Source organism: Agelaius phoeniceus, chromosome 4 (genome assembly GCF_051311805.1).
Source record: "Agelaius phoeniceus isolate bAgePho1 chromosome 4, bAgePho1.hap1, whole genome shotgun sequence".
Taxonomy (NCBI): Eukaryota; Metazoa; Chordata; class Aves; order Passeriformes; family Icteridae; genus Agelaius; species Agelaius phoeniceus.
Window position 1 is genome coordinate 30,779,118 of NC_135268.1, and position 19,361 is coordinate 30,798,478.

The following is a 19,361-nucleotide window of genomic DNA, read 5'->3' on the forward strand; positions in this document are numbered from 1 at the left end:
TGGGTGTGCCACAACCCCGCAGGCAAAGAGCTGCTCTGCATTCCAGTGCTTTTCCTATTAATACTTTATCTCCTTTTTGAAGCTTTTACTTTTCCAATACAAAATTTCCAAACACACATGCCTGAAGCCAGGCACTTAAATCCCTATTTATGACGTCTGTCTTATGCAGCTGGCTATCCACAGACACAGACCAACTTAATTAAGAACCAAAAGCATCTCCAAAAAAGGAAAACAAACCAGAAAGTTCATTCACAGTTCATTAACAGTTTCACTGATAAACACTGAAACAGTCACCTAATGCACTTAACTAGAGCATAATAATTAATCTGAAAAGACAAATCATTCCATATAAATGAGCTTGTAACAATTTAAGGTGAATGACTGATTATGGCCCATCACAAAAAACCTCCAAATTTTGTCTACAAACACAGCAGTACTGTTCCCATCATAACCAGTTCACAATTTTAAATATAAATCATCAAGAGCTGCTTTTTCAGACTGTCCTAGGCAAGATGAAAATAAAACAACCCAGCTTTACTTGCTTGAGAGCTTCATGATAGCACTTGCTCAAAGAAGCAAGGATAAAAGAAAGGCCAGACCTCTGTCACTTTTGACTCAGGTACACCAATGCAGAACTCTTTGTGACTGCACTTGGATGAATTCTATCCTTTCCCATTGCTAATGCTTGGGAACATAGACTTTACTGTCTCTAGGAACCTAGTAACTGATACTCTCATCTTAACTGCAAGCCATGGATTAGCTCCCACTGACCTTTCACGCAGGCCTGACTGGAATAGTGAAATTGAGATCTACTGTCTGCTCTGTTCAGAAGCAGGATTTATTTGAGTTCAGTTCACATTGTTTAAGTCTACTATTTTGCTTCTGCCCTCTTCTAAAAGTGAATATGCAGATATGTCTCTAAGATTTTATATAAACATGAGGCATTTGCATCTATTATATAGCATAGATACAGAAGTTGTCCTTTATCAACAGTGTACATAATTTCCCTTTAAAGCAATCATAGCACTGCTACACAATGATTATAAAATTGCTACACAACTGAAGTAAGCAGCCAAAGATGCAGAGTACAGCAAAATCAAAAAGGTACTTACCTGCTTTGCTGCTGTAGAAGAAATTTCTTTTTTTTCTAGAAGGTTCAAGAGGTCAGCCAGGAGAAAAGAACTGACTGGGCTAGGGAAAAAGTGGGCAGAAGTTACCTCAGAGAATAAGGTGCTGGAATGTATCTGTGCTACTGCTGCTTGCCTAAAGATCACACAGTTCAGCATGACAAGCTATTTTTCCTCATGTTCAGTACTAATTGGTAAGGCCTGACTATGCCTTACCATCATCACACTCCAAAGACTAAACAGTGACTGCTGCTCTTAACTACATGATCCTCTTGTCTGCCATGTATTTGTCTAACTCCATTGAGCAGGACAAAGCCGAGGCCTGTGCAGGACTGCCTGGAGTAACAAACTTCACAGGGAGCAACTAAAGCAGCCGTGAGCAATGGAGTGACATGGTACCAGTCATGAGAAAAGGATCACTCTGTCTCACCACTGCAGCAATGAAGAAGACTGACCTTTCCTTTACTGTAAGGGAATGTTGTTTCAAGTAACTGAGCAGGTCCTTTAGAATCCAGCCGATCACCTTCTTTGGCTTCATTAGGGTCTCTTTTACCACACTTTCAAAGAATTCTGCTAGTCCATCTTCATTCTGTTTATAAAAAGTTAAATGTATCAGAGGGATACTGGAATGTAAACATGATTACAGAATCACAGAATTGTTAGGGTTGGAAGGGACCTATAGGAATCATCCAGTCCAACCCCCCTGCCAAGGCAGGGTCACCTGGAGCAGGTGACACAGGTTACAATTAATTACACAATTACACTCAGCATATAAATGCTCAGTCCTAAAGTAAACTTCAGCTGTGAATTCATGGCAAAGTCATACGACTTTGGAGTAATCTTGTTAACATAACAGCCAACAATCTTATACCTAGAACAGGAATATATAGTTTATCTCTCAGCCTGTCTGTTTCAGTGGAACTTCCAACAAATGAGCTATCATTTTTCTCTTAATGCCTCCCTAAAATTTGCATTTGGACAGAAGTTTTCTCATCTTTGCAAGGTTTTATGTATAATACTAGAAAATACAATCCTCTCACAGGCTGTCATGCTACCTTTTACCAAGAAGAGCTTTTTCCTGAAATTGTCTGCAACTACTTCACTCTTGATCTTGAAATCACTTCTGTTTATTTTGGCTTGAACTAGTAAGTTTAGCTTGCATTTACCCTTCAGAGATATGGAAAGGTCATATGTAAGAAGCAGGGTTTTATTTTCCAATTTTTTTCTGAGAAGCTATGGTAAGCTTTTACACAGCACACTAACAGCTCAGAAGATATGACAGTGGGAGATTCAATTTATAGCTTAAGTGAAATCTGAGATTGTTTTTAGAAGAACCCATACTGCACAGTCTGTTGAATGTTGTGTTGTTTGTCATCAAGGCACTGATGGACCTTTAAATGCAGCACAGAACTCATTAGGTTTACTGAAGGCTGGAGAGGTATGAAGTGGCAGCTCCTACCTTTTAAAGGAGGAATCCAAATCCAGCATGCCGCTGGACTTCTGCAGTATGTGCCATAAACACACAGGAGGACAAGCCAGCTCTCAGAAGTCAAGAGGTAACAGCTTAGAGATAGCCAAGGAGCTATTCTAAGTATACAGTCATCACAGCAAAAACATTTCTCAAACACATACTGACTGCAGCCAGATCTCTGAACAGTTATGAGGAAAAAGAGAGCAGGGTAACCACAAAAAGCCTGAGTTCTCCACTCACATCCCATCAAAACAGTCTCATTTGTCCTTGTTTTTAAAGGCCACTTACTGCCATAGCAATACAGAATTTTAGACTTTCCTTCTCCAAACTTTCACAACACAAACTTCCAAAAGCTCCGGACACCACATATTTCATTGATAATGATGTACAGCTTTTGAGAAGACTGCAAACTACTGATCTCTGTTCTGTGAAACAAAACAAAATGTACCTAGATTAACATCAGTGCTGTAAAACTGATGTGACAAAAATCAGAGCCATCCCCTTCACCTTAAGACCATGACCAAAGAAACCAAGTTCTCAGCTTGGGAAACCACTGAGGTATGTTCTGAACCAAGGTAAACTTTCTAACTCCCACTAGTTATCTATCTAACACACATTGACATAATTCTGTTCTTCTCCCCTTTTCTAATTTAACTAGCAGTTACTCTCTAATCAAATTATGCAAAACTAAGGCTAAATAGACTAGAGGAACAAATTTGACTTAAAAAAAAACAGTAAAGGAATGACATGATTACAAAAGCACAGTAAACTTGATTAAAAACTGTGTGTGTTAAGCAGAATTCCTAGAATGATGTATTGCCAAGTACTGTACTCTTTCTAATTCACCTCAGGGTTCAATAGCACAAACAAACACTCATTATTTAAATAGTGGGTTCCTTTACACCGCAACGATTGTCCAATCTAGGTAGGAAAAAGTGAGCATGTCTGAATGCTGGGTTCTTTACACATGCTGCAGAAGCTTTTACAAACATTCCAGGCAAAGTAGGTCTAGCTACAACATTATGCACAGGCAAATAATGTCTGCAGATGCCACATGTCTGAATGCAGCTACACAGCTCAGACACAGCACGTCCAGCACTTCCATCATGCACAGGCTACAGAGTGTATCCCTAGCAGTGGGCACATCCCAATTTCTGGATTCTTACAGCCTGGCTGGAGTTACAGTTCTGATCCTGCTGCCAGACCTTTGAAAAATCAAGGACAAACATATGCAGCCTTTGCATTTTAATCAGATGATTTCCAGGCAGCAAATGCAGAGAAGCCCAGGAGAACTCAGGGAGACAGACTTACATATGCTACCAAGTCTCTGAACCCCATACTCACTACTTGTGCACACATAACCAGAAACATTCCCCAAAATTCCCTTGCATTTCATTTTGGGTTTTTTAAAGAGAATGTCATTTTCTGTAGCCAAAGAGAAGGAAAACCCAGTAATGCTAGACTGAAATGAGTACAGCAGAATGTCAAAACATCAGAATGACTGACAGAAATGAAACATTTTCCTTGTTTTCTTGTCATATTAAAAAAAATACAGAGATAAATTAATTAGCTTCAGTTTCTAGATACTGCACTACTTGACTTCAATTTGGTTTACATTTTGGGAAACTTTCTTCCAAAATTCACTCCAACTACCAACACACTCACAGACCTGTCCCTTGCGGCAAATCTGAGCTGAAAACTGCACACTCCAACAGGATTTACAGGAATGCTGACTGCCTGTTCTCTCTTCGTTCTGAATACTCTACTCTGAACTTCACTGAAAGGAAACCAGAAATCTGGAATAGCAGCATCATGTTTCTAATCCAGGTCACTCCGTGCTTCCATTACATACCAAATATGCTGTAATTTATTCATGTGAGTCTCACTGGCATGAAACCTGACATACCAATATTTCAATGAGATGCAAATTTCTTTCTTAAACATGGTATAAAATTATGATTTCATAGCAGTGAGATGTAAAAAACTCTAGTGGTGTAGTGATTTCAGGAACCTTTTAAACAAATTTAAAATAATACTTTATTTTACAGAATACCAGGGACATTGGGACTGTAATGCAAACTTATTCTTTTAACGACCAGTAATGTTTCTCAAAGAACTAAAGAAGAAAACTGCTTCAATGTTCAAAAATAAAATGTAATTTGCTTCTTTGTTATTCCCATTTTCACCATCACAGTTCCTACAATAACCAACCGTGAGGTAACAACTGCTGCAAAAATGTACAAGACTGTCAGGGGAAAAAAAACCCAGAACATCCAGGAGAAAAGCAGACCAGTCAAAGAAAGTTCAAACTTTTTCCTAAAGCTTCTTGTAAAATGATTTGCATTCTAAAAGAAACTTAAGTTCACCTGCATACTAGCATGTCTGAGAACGGCAGGGCATGAAACAAAATGGTCAAAACCAATTTCTCCAGCAACCCACTTCTGACTGTTTGAAGGAGTCACCAATGTGATTGTTCCACCAGGGCAATCAGCCCAAGTGGAGCAGCCACTTTTATCTGAATAAGCAGAGGACTAGTACATCCACAGGACAACCTGGAATTCACATGGCAAAGGAAGCGATCAGACTGTTTTTTCTCACGCTGTGCTGTGACAGTCGATGTATTTTCTGGTTGGACCTCCCTGGACCTCAGCATGCATTTTGAAAATGAAGCATTGCATTAACACATTAATACATTAATGTCTGCATTAATACATTAATGTCTATGCCAATATAGCTTATTTTTTTACTCAACAGATAGCAAGATGAAAATATTGTAATACCATAACTGGCAAAGCGGTCAGATATCCTTCTTGACTGATGTATTTGCCAGCTTACCAGTTTACAGAGCAAAGTAGAAATTGCATGAAGAAATTGAGTACCCAAATACCATGGAGTGTGCATGGCTCAAAAAATTATGCGTAAGAATAATTCAGCATGAAGAAAAATCAGAAACTTCATTTATTTCTGCAATTTATATAAAACTGCCAAAAATGAAGGCATTTACACATAAGGCATTTTGGATATTAAGATATTAATAGGTTACTTCCCTTTCAGTACATCCTGTAATTAGGCAAAGGAGGAATCTCAGTTTCTCAACACCACAGTATGTACAGGCAGCTCCTGTGTATGAGGACAAAGCTCTGGAAGCAAGCTCAGGAGCTAGCCTGCATGCTGGAATATGTATGTTTGATTGCAACTTTGGCACAAAATGCTTTCTCCATCAAACTGGTGCAGAACAGACTTTGCATTTTAGAGCCATTCCTCTACAACTGCCATTTATTTAATGAGCACTCCTGGGCACTCTAACCTGAAAGAATGCTCATTAGATGCGTGCATCTGGCCCTATGAGCAATCCTGTGCAGCCTCTGATGCAAGCTGAAGGCAGCGACGGACACGGCGCTTCCCGATGAATTAAGGTTAACAGGTGTCCCAGTGCACAGGCAAGCAGCTCTGCTGGGGAGTGTGCAGGCTGACATTCTAATGCACAATAAAAGGAGACCTGTAACAAAGAATGTGCTCGCTTCATGCATTCAAATGGATGCATTAGCTTATTACAAGCTGAATCCCAAATTTCAGCTTGGAGCTCATTAATTGTCTTTCACGTCGCAAAAAGGAAATGGGGAAAAGCAAAGGCAATAAAGGATTTCAGAAAACAGCTGAAAGGAAGGGCAGTCGATGAGGCAAATATACAGGGCTAACTGGCAGAGATGACAGAAACCACCCATACCAGCAACTTGATACCCACAAAAGGTGGGCTGGTGCCAAGTGAAAGGAGTGGGTACCCTGAGCATGGCTGCCATAACTCCATGTTATTTTATATTCTAAAGAGGGTGCACTTTCTGAAGAAAGTGGTTTGGATTTGTGACCACAGCAACACTGACAACACACAGGTGTTTTGGCTACTGCTGAGCAACTTTCTTTCCCCACAGCAAACAGACCAAAGCCAGGTGGGACAGTCTAACAGCCAACCCAAACTGGTTATATTCCCTGCCCTGCTCAACAAGGAAAACTGAGGGAAGTGCATTTTGGAGGTTGTAGTCAGTGTCATTGGCTGCAGACTGGCAGCACATCAGTCTACTTGTGGAGTGGTGAGTGATTGTATTTGCATCATTTTTAGGTTTTCCCCTACTCCGTTCCTTCACTTAAGTGTTTTTCTCAAACCACGAGCCTTACTTTTGCTTTTCCTAATCTCCTCCCTGTACTACTGGCTTGGAAAATGAGCAAGCAGCTGTAGTACTTAGCAGCTGGCAGGACCAACGCACTACAGAGAGGAAGAAGTAGAAAAAAAGGATGCAGGACTTATCTACCCTTTCTACTCTTACTCTTAATTTAATAGGTTAGAAATATGGGAAAAAATGCATGCATGAACAGGAATGCTGGCAAAAAAATCATATTTTGCAGCTTATACAATGAAATAGAAAGGTAAGAACTGCTGACACCTCTCAATACTGTGACTGCAGTCTTGTGACATTGATGAGAATTATGACTCACCTGCCCACCACACAGTCTGCAACTCACTAAAATGGCACAGCAGCACAAAAGCAGTTTTCCTAACAGCTTTCCTCAGAACACAGAATCATTTTCTTCCTGTAGATTCAGCCTCTGTACAAGTGTATTAAATTACAGACATACAAAGAAGGGATATGAGGTAGTTATGTGCACAGCTCTCCCTTCATTTATAGTCAAAGGAAAGGATCTCCTCCAGAGGACAATTTAAAGTACTTACAGTTCTGCTCTGAATCTCACTCTGAAAAAGTCCTTTTCCTTCTGTCTCCACTAATGACAGTGGTAACCAAAGTGGGACATTCTCCTAGCTTAGCTGGGTATGTGAAATGTCTAATCTAGGATGAGTATACTAACTCCCTCCCCAGAGTTACCACTGGCAAAGAGAGATAACAGTTTGCATTTAAGAAGCTCATAGTCCTCTAGAATAATTTTGGGAGTTATGAGATTTTGCTGTCAGTTCCTTATTTATAACAGTATTTGCCACACTGTTTCCCTTCTCATCCCCTCTTCTGAACCTATCCCTGGTCAACTGCACTATGAGGTCAAAGTTGATACTGTGCAACCATTTGGGATATTTCCCTAAGAATAAATGTGGGGGGAAGGAGGGGAAGTGGTTCCAATAATGTGGAAGGTAGGTCAAGGAGCACATGAAGCTGAAAGATTTAGACTTTGGATTTTGATTCACGTTCATTAAGTACGGTCAATGTGCCCAGCCTTGCAGCAGGCCCAGAGCTGAAGAGCAGACACTTGCAGACAATGGACAGTATCCAGAAGTTGTACATTTGTTGCAGTCAGTCAGGGGTGCAGCAATGTCTAGACAGACAAGATCAATATTAAGTACCAGTTATCTGACTGCACTTTGCATGAGAAACACTTCTTGGCACACTGTGTCTGGTTCATTTTTTCCACCATTCCATGTGTATGGCTCATGGTACAAAGTATGTATTGGACACACTTCCAAGTTAGAATGTTCATAAGGACTGACAGCTGCTTAATATGACATTTGTAAATCTTTTCAAGAACCATGCACCTTTGAAGTTTCTAGGCTTATTTTAGCATTTGATCAATAGACCTACCAATAAGGTGAAGCTGTGTTCAGGAAGAATCCCATACTGTTCAACAAGCTTTTTCCTCTTCACACTGGGGAGGTCAGGAAGTCTCTCATGAATCCAATCAATATTTATCACTTGCTGATGGTTCATATTAGCTGGCAAAGATTTTGCATCGTACAGAATCAATGGGGGAAGGTTTGGCTCTGGCATGAACCTAGTAAGAATGAAGAAAAACTCCTTTATAATTACTTTCAATCGGAAGCTAAGCAACAAGGAATAACATTTATATCTCAAGTTTATAATTCCCTGAAAGCTGTATCACCCTTTCAACTAAACAAAATACTGAAAATTATATCACTGATAAGTAGAAAGAGATCAGGCCCCAAACTGTTGCAAAGCCTCTCTTTCTTTTTCCTTCAGCAATTTTCCACCAATTGCTAAAGGGTTCATAATACAAAAAGGGGTAATTCAAACATTTCTGCACCAAAAATAATAATAAAAAGTCCCAATAGCACCAGTAAAAGATATGGAAACAGCCCACTCTTTTTGGCATCAAGCATGAATTACAGACCTGGATAAAAATGGGAGTGGGCTGGCAGGGAAGAACTTGGATTGACAGCCAACTGCCAGGAGTGATCTGGGCAGGTTGTAACCTTTTCCAGCCAAACTTCAAAAATCTTGATGAAATCTCATGCTGTGCTAAAAGCAAAGTTACTGTGCTCAGCAGGGTGCTATCACAGAACAAAAGGCTCCCTTAAAGAGAAGGCCAATTCAAATGACTCAAATAACTGCGATTGAAGCAGAAACTTCACTCTTACATGATCAAATGAGGGGTTCAAAACCACTAGAATAAAGGGCATTGAGCTATAATGACTTCTATTTAAAATCTGCCTAAACACAGATTTTAAGATTAATGTATAATGTGCAGCACTAAGTTACAAAAAACCCTAAAAAACATAGTTTACAGCTCAATACTGTTAATAATCTTAGTACTAGTAATAATCTTTATGGTCTTTTTTTGAAATATCTTAGACTCATCAGTTTTGTCTAGGTTTTAATGAATCTTCTTCTGCATTTTTTCAAATTAGTCTTTTTAAATAAGCCTCATGCCTGCCCCTACCATAACAGGGAATTCACGAAATTATCACTGCTGCATTTCTACAAAAACACAATCTAAAAAGCAGATTTAAATTCAAAGTTTGTGGGATGTTTTCATAATTGTTGCTCTGCTGTTACAAGATCAGTGGTAGAATATAAGATCTGACAGCAACATAGAGCTGACAAAGCTAAGAGGCTCTGGAAGTTCTCCTGCTGGAAGGTGAACTCTGGGATTAACAGGAAGCTCTCCCAGGGATGCAAAGCTAGGGAAGGACTGGCACTATGATGGCCCCAAGCAGCTGTGCTGCTGCCTTACAGTATTGCCTCAGAACTCATTCCCAGCAGCACTGCTTTGCAAACAGGACTCATGCCTTGTCCCCTGAGCCTCACAGTTAAATACTTCCTGGGTGACTTTATGGTTCAGTGTTTGTCATCTCACACTTGTGAAAGGCTAAGTACTTAGCAAGGTAGCACCTTCATTAGGTCTACAAAGAACTTCAAGGTAGAAACCTCCCCATGAAATGCTGACACCTTTCAATAGCAGCTAGGATTTTCAAACAGCGTTTGTGATCTGTGATCACAGAATCTAAGCATGGAGAGGCAGGGCTGAAGCTGAAAACTGCTTCCCTCTGTATTTACTTAAAGCAGGTGCAACGCTGAACTCAGAAATTCTGATGTTTTATATCAGGCATTCTTAAGAATACACTTATACTGGCCATACAGTAAACCTTCAACTTTCCCACTTTGAGCTGAAGTACTCCCAGCCTAGTCTTTGGGAAAGGTCCTGGGGCTTTACTAGAATTGAGACACAAATCCAGATCTGAACTGCTCAGACTAGCACTGATTTTGATAGGTCTCTGCCCCTTCCACTGGAAGGTAAACTTCCAACACATACTCACTGTACTGACTAACTTGATATCCTTATTACATTGGCTACACTTCAGAAATGTAATAAATTTACAGTTTGTCAAACGTTAGGTCTATTAAAAAAATACCGATAATCCTGTTTTCCTTCTTTGTCTCTCATTGGTACTGTGCACCTAAAATAAAAACAAAACAAGATGTGGTAAGAGATACACCACAGAGTTAGTTTTATGACAAAACCACAACCCAAAACCTTTGCCTTGTGAAGATTAGGAGAGCCAATTAAAACCACTTCAAAGAATAAGTGCATGTAAGAGAGCAGTCATTTTCACAAACACTGCTTGATGCAGGACACAATCTGTTGTGAAAAAGCCTCAGCCTTAAATTACTCCCTAAGAGGAAGACTATACTTGTGAACATTAACTTCAGAAGACACAAGTTGAGCAACTATATTACAGCTCCTGATCGTGTCACTAGGTATATGTGGGCACTCAAAAGCAGCTATTCCTATGTTCCTCCCAAAATAAAAACTCACCCAAGCTTGGAATCAAAGGCTCTCGTTTCATTCAAAATTGTCCCTCCATTTTCAAGTTCTTCAATTTGCCTCTGTATTTCATAGTCTGACAGTAATAAAAGAAAAAAGAGTAAGCTTGTTAGACTACAATATTAGCTTTAGTGCACTCCACTATTTCATTTTTCACTGCTACGCCATAATGGAAGACTTCGTTGTTTTAAGCTTAATGAAATCAACAGCAATAGTTATGGGCAGAATTATCAGTCACTGTCTCTCTCTCCAGCACTGCTTCTTTGTGTGTTTTCCTCATCTGCTTTCATTTCCTTTAAATGGAAACCATTTTCTCCCAGGCACTGCAGTCCAATCATATATTCCTGGTGACCTTGCAGTCACCCAGTTCAGTTTTCTTTTGGAGAAGTAACAATCTTTTGTTTTCCTCATACCCAAGCTGCTAACAAACAAGCTTTTTTTTTCCTCATACCCAAGCTGCATCTGAACTTCACAGACATCACACACCATACTCAGTGGAAAACAATCGTCTCCACTGGAGGACACAAAACCACTGCTACCATATTTTAGTCCATGCTAGGCACTGAACCACCTGCTTCGTTCTTGTAGGCAGAGGTTTTACTGCAAAAAACCTGCAGACTAAAATTCCTGCTCTTCCCAGAGTATGCCATACTAAGATTTATTCTGTCAGGGAGCAGCAAGAGTGGGGCTGCTCCATAAAGAGGGATAAGCCAGGAGTGAAGGGTGGCCAGAGCCCAGGCCATGCCTTCATGATCTGATGCAGTCCCATGAGTCTGAACAGTGTGAGCAGGGCAGGTGCCACCAAAAGAGTCCTCTGACAGTGCCAGTGGAGGTGAGGGGATGAACTGAGTCCAGGGCCCATTCAGGGAGCTCAGGGAGAAGCAGAAGGAGCTAAGTTCTAGGAACAAGACTACAGAACAGGTCCAAGGTCCTTCAGGAGCCATGACTGAAAACTGGCACACCTGTCACACAGCCATTCAGGCAAAGTCTGAAGGCCCCAACCTGAGCCTAAATGGGACTCCTGTACCCACAGGCAAGGCACATGGAGGGGACACCCAGGTGAAGTCTGTCAGGGCATTTAAGGTCAATTACTGCACTCAGGAGCCTGACATATCTCATGTCAGACCACATAAAATACCTACAATGCTTTTGCAATGAAGCAACCATCACTTACCTATTGCTTTTGCCAGAAATCGTATGCTATTGATATTCTTCACTTCAGTCCTCACTCCATAAGGCTCTCCAGGGTGATGCACAGAAACATTGGCATCCACTCTCAGCTGACCCTCTGTAAAAGGAAATTTTATTAACAGAACAGTCTGCCCTGTACACTAGAGCTAAAAACCTTGGCATGCTTAATAAACTGCATGTTATGTGCAAAGCCTTAATAGCAGACTTCTCTATGTTCAGAAAGGAGTAACAACCACTTAATCATAGCTTTCTGTATGTGATTCCATCTCAAGGGACTGCCTTGAATCATTCAAAATAGTTTTAAATCATTGCTCATAATTCCTCTCAGAAAACTGCATGATGCAGTGCAGCACAGATCCTCTAAGCCATACAGTGAAAAGAGCTTCTGATTCACAGATCTGAAATAAAGGGCAGAATTAGACAAGCAAAGTGGTGGATTGTGAGCTTCCATTCCTCTCAAAGCAGCACCAAAATACCTTTTGGAATTACAATCTGATGGATATATACTACCCTAGCATGGAACACAAGAACTTAAGGTTATTTTCAACAGATTTACTAAGGTGTTCTTGGAAATTTACAGCTCAAGGACAAAATGTGAGCAGCAGTGGATTTTTTTTGTCATTTTCTTCCTCCCCTTCAAGAAATTGCAATCTTAACCCCCAAAATATCCCTGGCTGCCAAAAACTGTACAAAGTTTTATATAAAAGCATCATGCACTCTCAGTCCAAAATGGATCAATGTCCTTAAAAATTTTTAGTGACTCAACCACAAGGAAGTAATAATTGTATCTCTCTAAGTATTGCCCCTTTAAAGACATCTCTTCCGAGAAGAAAAGCCTTGCCACAGTTACCAACTTCTGGGAATACACAAACAGGAGAGGTTGTATTACATCCTGGAATCTTAAGAAACATTATTTTCCCCATATTACACACTGAACATCTGTAGCCTTTCCCTGTGTTTTTTTTTTAATTCATTTTTTTATTTTACATGCAGATAAAAAGAAACAAATGCCTACTGATTGGATACATTATAATATTGTAGAATTCTAAATGAGAGTGCAAAATGGCTCAGAGATAAAACTGTGAAGATGCTACAGCTTCAGAATCCCTTCTGGTCAATAGATTTAAATTGACAGACAAGGCCTTGGTACAATTTGTAAAAGCAGGCTGGATGACAGCACACTAATTTCCTCTGTCTTCACAGAGCCTTGCCAGACATGCAAATGAGACAGAGATGCTGGAATGACCCAACATCTCTTTCAAGGGAAGTGTTTTGCATGTGCTCCCTCTTTGGGGTGAAACTTGTACTTGTTCCAAACAAGGAATAGCCTTGTCCTGCCCTTGCTTAATTTGAGACGTGACCTGTTTCTACTTGGATGTAGGTGTCAGTGTGACCAGACAATATATTTAATCAGGCATGAGGAAAAGACCCAGGCTGCAAAAGTTCCTAAAAGAAAAAAAACAAAAACAAACAACAACCCAAAAAAACAACCCCCAAAAAAGGGCTTTTTTCTTTGAGCCCAGCTTACTTTTCTTTCACTTTACAATGAAAGCATCTTTTCATCTGTTTGTTGTTAATGAAATAACATCTGATAAAAACTGGGCACATGTCTTCACTGTACATGCAAAAGCCCCTAAAACCTTCACTTAGAAAGAAAAAAAAAATCCACATACTTTTATAGCTACCTTTCCTGGAAGAAAAATATTTCCAATACTGGGATTCTCATATAAAGACAGAAATCTCCCTGCGATAAAAGACACCACAATGCAATTCCAATGGCAATCTTAGGGCCAAATTCAGTAGTGAAAAATGATTGGGTATATGTATGCCCACAAAGGCCCTTGAAGAAGCATCCAAACTGGCTGCTTAATACTGACAACTGTGCCTTATATGACATGTGGGACACTTGTGTGAGAAGAGATTCAGAGAAATAGATAATGCCTAGCTATTATTATTTCCCGCTACATTAAATTAAAGTTGCATCAGTAGACAACATTTATTGGATCCCATTTATTGTGTGATGCATAGACCACTCTGACTCAGTTTTCCAGGAGATATCCACTTGTATAATGGACTGAATTTGTTGCCAGACAGTGAGGCCAACTGTCACAGGCAAAAATATAGCTTACACTCTGAACACTAATAAGCAGCTGTTAATTGTGGATGTGTGTGAAGAGGATGAATGCCTGAAACCACTTTTAAATTCTTAAGCAGATGTCTGCTGTATGCTACCTGTAACCATGTGCTAATTGTAAAATTTTGGTAACATTAAGACTGAGGAAAAGTGGCATGATCTGAATCTCACAATTAATGAGACAAAATCACCAGTGAGGAGGGCTGAATGCAGGCTATGCTTCTGCACATCACCTGTTGTGAAAATTGGGGCCTTAAACTTACAGAAAGAGCTGGTGCCAGAAGCAATGTTTCCTGCAAGAGGAAGTGGTCTCAGAAAGATAGGTAATCCTGGCTAAAATTAACCCCAGAACCCATTTCTGTACATGCTGTTGTTTACTCCATCTCATCCATGACACCAGCACAAGTTTACTGCCCACATCTATTTTATGACTAGCTGAGACCTGACACTTAGAAGATGACCCATGCTCCCACTACTTTGTCCCTTTGTCCCTTCCATACCCTACAATTAATCCTTGCTACAGATCTCCTGTGCTGCAGTGCTGTGGCAAGGAAGACAAGAGAGAGATGGAGAGAAGCACCACAAGAACCCTGGGGATGTTTCTTCCTGCCTAGCTTCATCCTGTAAAATTACTGTGTGAGGAAACATAACATCTAGTACAGCAAAGCTCGGCAGACAAAGGCAGGCCTATAAGCATGGCAGACATTAGGACAGACTGAGGATTGTAAAACAAGAGCTAGAAAGAGGCTATGCATTATAAGCAACCATAGAGCAAAGTAACTGGAAGCTGCAAAACTCCTGCAAATGCAGAGAATTACTGGTGACAAGGGAACATGCTTTCCTCCCTTCAGTACCTGCCATGACTGCCTGGCTGCTCCCAAGTGTTTGCAGAATGAGCTGAAGCTCTCTGACTGCTGCAGCTGCTTCTTCCCCACAGCACATATCAGGCTCCATGACAACCTCCATGAGACCAACTCCTACCAGGAAAAAAGACAGGAGATTTTCAACAATAGCTTTTCATCTTGGCATATGAGAGTGCAACTGGCTAACACATGAAAGAACTTGGACTTCTTTAAAAAAAAAAACAAAAAAACCACATAACCCCCCATGTATTATTTAGTAACTGTCACAATGGGCCTAGCTGCAGATTGCTAGAAAAACTTTTCCTGCTATTTTTTTAAAGTAACTGACAACTGCAGACAACCCCCCACCCTTTGATGACATGCAGATCAGAAGGACCCATTCCTCTAGAAGGACTCTCATTTAAAGCCAATTGGGTTTCAGATGCAAGTTTATTTATCTTAAACTAATTCTGGAGCAGGCAGAACTGTAAACAGATCTAGTCTAGTTCTTAGCTTCAGGACCTAGCTTTCAAGGAACCTGAGCAGCCACAGCCCTGAGCTCCAATGGACACCAGAGTACTTTGTCCCAGTTAGGCCAGGCCAGCAAGGCTGCTGCCCATGTTGTGCACTCCTTTGGATCACTCCATTTACAATTTCCAAGTTAAAAGAGAAAATCTACATTTCTTCAAAGCTAATAATTAAGAGAAATGTCTGACTCATGCACCAACAGATTCCAACAGCTGCTCTTTCTATACACAAACTTGATTCACTGTATCTGTAATATTTAACTTTTTTTAATAACACATACAGTGCAGAGCTTAAATAGCTGAGTGGCTCTATGTGACACAATTTTGAGCAAACTGGAGCCAAGAGATTTCTAACTTGCTACTGCCAATTGCCATCAACCAACAGCAAATGGGAAAGGTTTACTGGCCATTAAAAAAATCAAGTATTCATCTGTTTCCAGTGCAACAGTCATTTTCATGAATTATTTTTTCAAGGAGAGAGCCACAAAGCTGTTTTTATTTTTTGCCTGTTTCCTGACATCTATTTGCCTTTAAAGACGCATCCTAACCCAAAAGGAGGAGAAAAATAGGAAAATATTCCAAGCCTACCAGCCCTATTCAAGTCCACGAGGGTTTGGCTCCTTGTATCATCATGGAGACTTTTTCCACTGTCTTGCTCCAACTGAATTTGTTTAATCCTCACAGTTTTGGTCACCATCTGGCTCATCTTGTTGTCTATGCAGAGACTGTATGACAGACTTCCATTCACTGCAATAGGAACTCTTTGCTGAGTGATTTGATAGCCAGCCTGTCAACAAAATTAGTTTTATACACAACTGAAACATTCACTTTTCAGAAAGCAGACCAAGTGCAAATATAACTGACTAAGAACAAAACTGAAAATGCAACATCTTTCAAAGTGACCTATATAAGAGAGAATAAATGCACATGTAAATTCAAAAGTAACTTTGCTTAAATGGAAAGGAAGCAAGCTAGAAGATGAGTCTAGAATTCAACATAACAGTAAGAAGCTGGAAGTCTGGAAAAAATACAAGAACTCCTCAATAACAGACAAATATACAACACCATATGAATGCTGAAATAATCAATAATCAAATGCACAACATCTTGTCAAAGATGACAAACTTCTCTGATACTGCCCTGGGACAGGAAATGGACTGGAGAGCTTGTTCCATGCCTGTGGTCCCACAATCATGTTACATGTTGTTTGAAGCCAGTTACTGTACTTCCATCCCCAAGCCGGGGCTATCACTCATCCTCCCAACAGGCTGCCCATGCCCTTTGTCTGTTCCAAACTGTACTCATTAGAGGGAAGGAGAGGGAAGGGGTGGAGGTGTGGAAATCAAGAAAATGAGAAAGCTCTCTTTCATTAATGTAGCAACTTAAAAGATAAGACACTGCCACCCCACACAGGACACACAGCTGATAAATGCCACCTCATGCCTGGGACTCCACTCAAAGGGGGAGTCTGCTGGCCAAAACAGTGGCAAGGTATTGGAATAACTGCAATGATGTAAAAATAGAGAAGTGAGTCAATGACAGCTGAGATGGGGTCCCCTTTGCTTCCTCCTTCCTCACCTGCCTATGGCACAAGAGGTGAAAATGAAAAAAAACGTCTGCCAGACACAAATTATTTGGGAGGAGTATTTGTATATTTTGCAGGGATGATGAGCTCACTCCAAAATGTAGAGATGGTGAATTCCAGGGCACTGGAATGGAGAACAGTGGTCTGGCCCTGTCAACACCCCAATTTATATATGCAATGAAGTGCATGACCTACTAGAAATAATCACTGTAAGAAAAAGAAATAACTGACTCTATGCAGCCTATGCTAGTCACAGGCTCTTCTCATGTCCTAGAAGTTCTCATTAAAATAATTTTTTTACAGCCTGAAATATTGAGTGACAATAAATAATATGAATTCCATTTCCCATCCAAAGCCCTGTTTTCAGGAGTGACAATAATCCCATTGTCAAATGACCCTAAGAGCTGGATTTATCTGTTCTATTCAGCTCATTAGCCTAAAATCTGCATCTTATTACAGGGTTCCTGACTAGACTTCGCTATGAAATGTAGGTCGGGCAGTTTATTGTCAGTTCTTAAACTGCAGAAGTCAGTCAGTTAAAAACCAGAATTACATGTTTCTAATAAAACATGTCAGCATCTCCCTGACCAAATCTCCATGCTTATGTAACCAGAGGATGATCCTGTAATTCATGTCTGCAGAGTACCATAGTTTCTTCCACCTCAACTGTTCTCTTGGACACATGGACGTGGATTCTTTCCCAGGACAACATTCACCCATAAATCTGCTATCAGCAGACTAATAGCAGCAGACATCACAAGAATATGAGAGTGATTTCAGTTTAACAGAGTAAGCACTAAAAGTAAATTGCAAACAATTTGTCTGTGATGTTTTTGATGTTCCTTCATGATGTGTAAAGGAATTTCAAAAGTCATATTTATTTCCTGCTATTTCACCTTTTCCCCTTTAGGTCTTGAAGTGGGCTTTAAGATAGTTCTACATGTTTAAAAAAGTACTGGCAATTCAAACTGCTAAGTTTGCTTTTCACATTCCCAGCAGGTCACTGCACAGCTCCCAATAAAAGAGCCTCTTAATGGCTTACAAATATTTGCAAAGTTATCCCCAGAAACCAAATCAAAATTATAGTAACTTCACAGAAGAGCCACAAGTTCACAACCTAGAGAAAAATAAAACAGAAATCCTTTCTGAGATCCAGGTCTCCACTGGACAACTATAATATAATTCTCTTTCTAAGGTGGGAAGCAATTGTATTTGAAAATTTTTTGTGCAACTTCAAAATATTTTCAATACCTGAACAAGAGTGGGAAAGAAAGTAATTTGGTTAATAATACAGCACCTCTACAGATTTGTCTGGGATCTGAGAGGTCTCCCACTCTGCTTCTCTGGATGTCTGAGACTCCCCACCTAAAGAGGGGATAAGCTAACATGCCTGATCTTTCCCAAATAAAATCAACTCACATATTTTTATTTTCATGTCATCAGATCTTCACCCCAAAACCAAAGAAACTAAAAATAGCTTCCTCTCTTTGACAGATTAGTGTTAAACTGAACATTCAGTACCAATAAGCTCACACAAAAATAAGTAAAAAATTAGAAAGGTTTAATGTCTTTAGAGAGAAAAAAAGGCCCAAATACTGCTGCATCCTGTTGCATGGACAGAAGTCAGGTTCTTAAACTATTGCAGTATTTCTACATCCATATCAAATACAGCAAAATACATCTGACTTCCAGTGGCACCGTGTACACATATGAAATCTACCAACAAACTACACTGTAAAGACTTTATTCCTATTGTTTTGTTTTTTTTCATTTATTGGAACCACAGCTGGGAAAGTTTTGAAGGCAAATTAAATATTTTTAGGTCCCTAAGCACACACAAAAAAGACCCTACTGTGTTTATTCCACTGGAGCCTGTGTTAGTTATACATTCACCTTAAATGAAGGACTTTTATCAGATTGCTTTTACCCTAACAGACAATTAGTACAAAACACCAGGAATGGACAACTTAAGGGACAAAGCAGCTCCAGCTCCCAATCCAATTACATTAGGCTCCTGGAATTGTGCAGCTAAGCAAGGAGTCAGCAATCAGAGCAATCATATTCAATCAGTGAGCACAAGGCTACAGCTGCCTGTTCCATCAGGGCACAGTGCAGCATCCTGCTGGAGTGAGCAGAGCACTGAGTGAAAACAGAAGCAGCATTCTGCACTCCTCCCCTACTGCCATCCATACTGCAGACTTGTCCTTCCCAGAGCCCAGGAGGGACCAGCCACACTGCATACTTACAGGCAGATCTGCATAGAAGTAGTGTTTTCTGTCAAACAAGGACTTCTTGTTTATGCTGCAGTTGAGAGCCAGGCCTGTCATCACTGCTGCTTCTACACATCTCCTGTTGAGAACCTAAGGAAACATGACACATGGTTTTGCTCAGATACTCAGTATGTTACAAATGTGTCTCCC

At 40.2% G+C, this 19,361-nt stretch overlaps 1 protein-coding gene across 1 annotated transcript in view; it reads right to left on the reverse strand.

Moving 5' to 3' along the window:
* GATB (glutamyl-tRNA amidotransferase subunit B) overlaps positions 1–19,361 on the reverse strand; it is a 42,244-nt gene that overhangs the window by 7,026 nt on the left and 15,857 nt on the right. The window contains exons 3-11 of the mRNA XM_054633829.2: positions 19,188–19,301; positions 15,945–16,143; positions 14,842–14,964; positions 11,837–11,950; positions 10,654–10,738; positions 10,250–10,294; positions 8,181–8,370; positions 1,583–1,716; positions 1,113–1,191 (exon numbers count right to left, since the gene is read on the reverse strand). Of these exons, the coding sequence (XP_054489804.2) occupies positions 1,113–1,191; positions 1,583–1,716; positions 8,181–8,370; positions 10,250–10,294; positions 10,654–10,738; positions 11,837–11,950; positions 14,842–14,964; positions 15,945–16,143; positions 19,188–19,301 (1,083 nt within the window). The remainder of the gene's footprint in view (positions 1–1,112; positions 1,192–1,582; positions 1,717–8,180; positions 8,371–10,249; positions 10,295–10,653; positions 10,739–11,836; positions 11,951–14,841; positions 14,965–15,944; positions 16,144–19,187; positions 19,302–19,361) is intronic.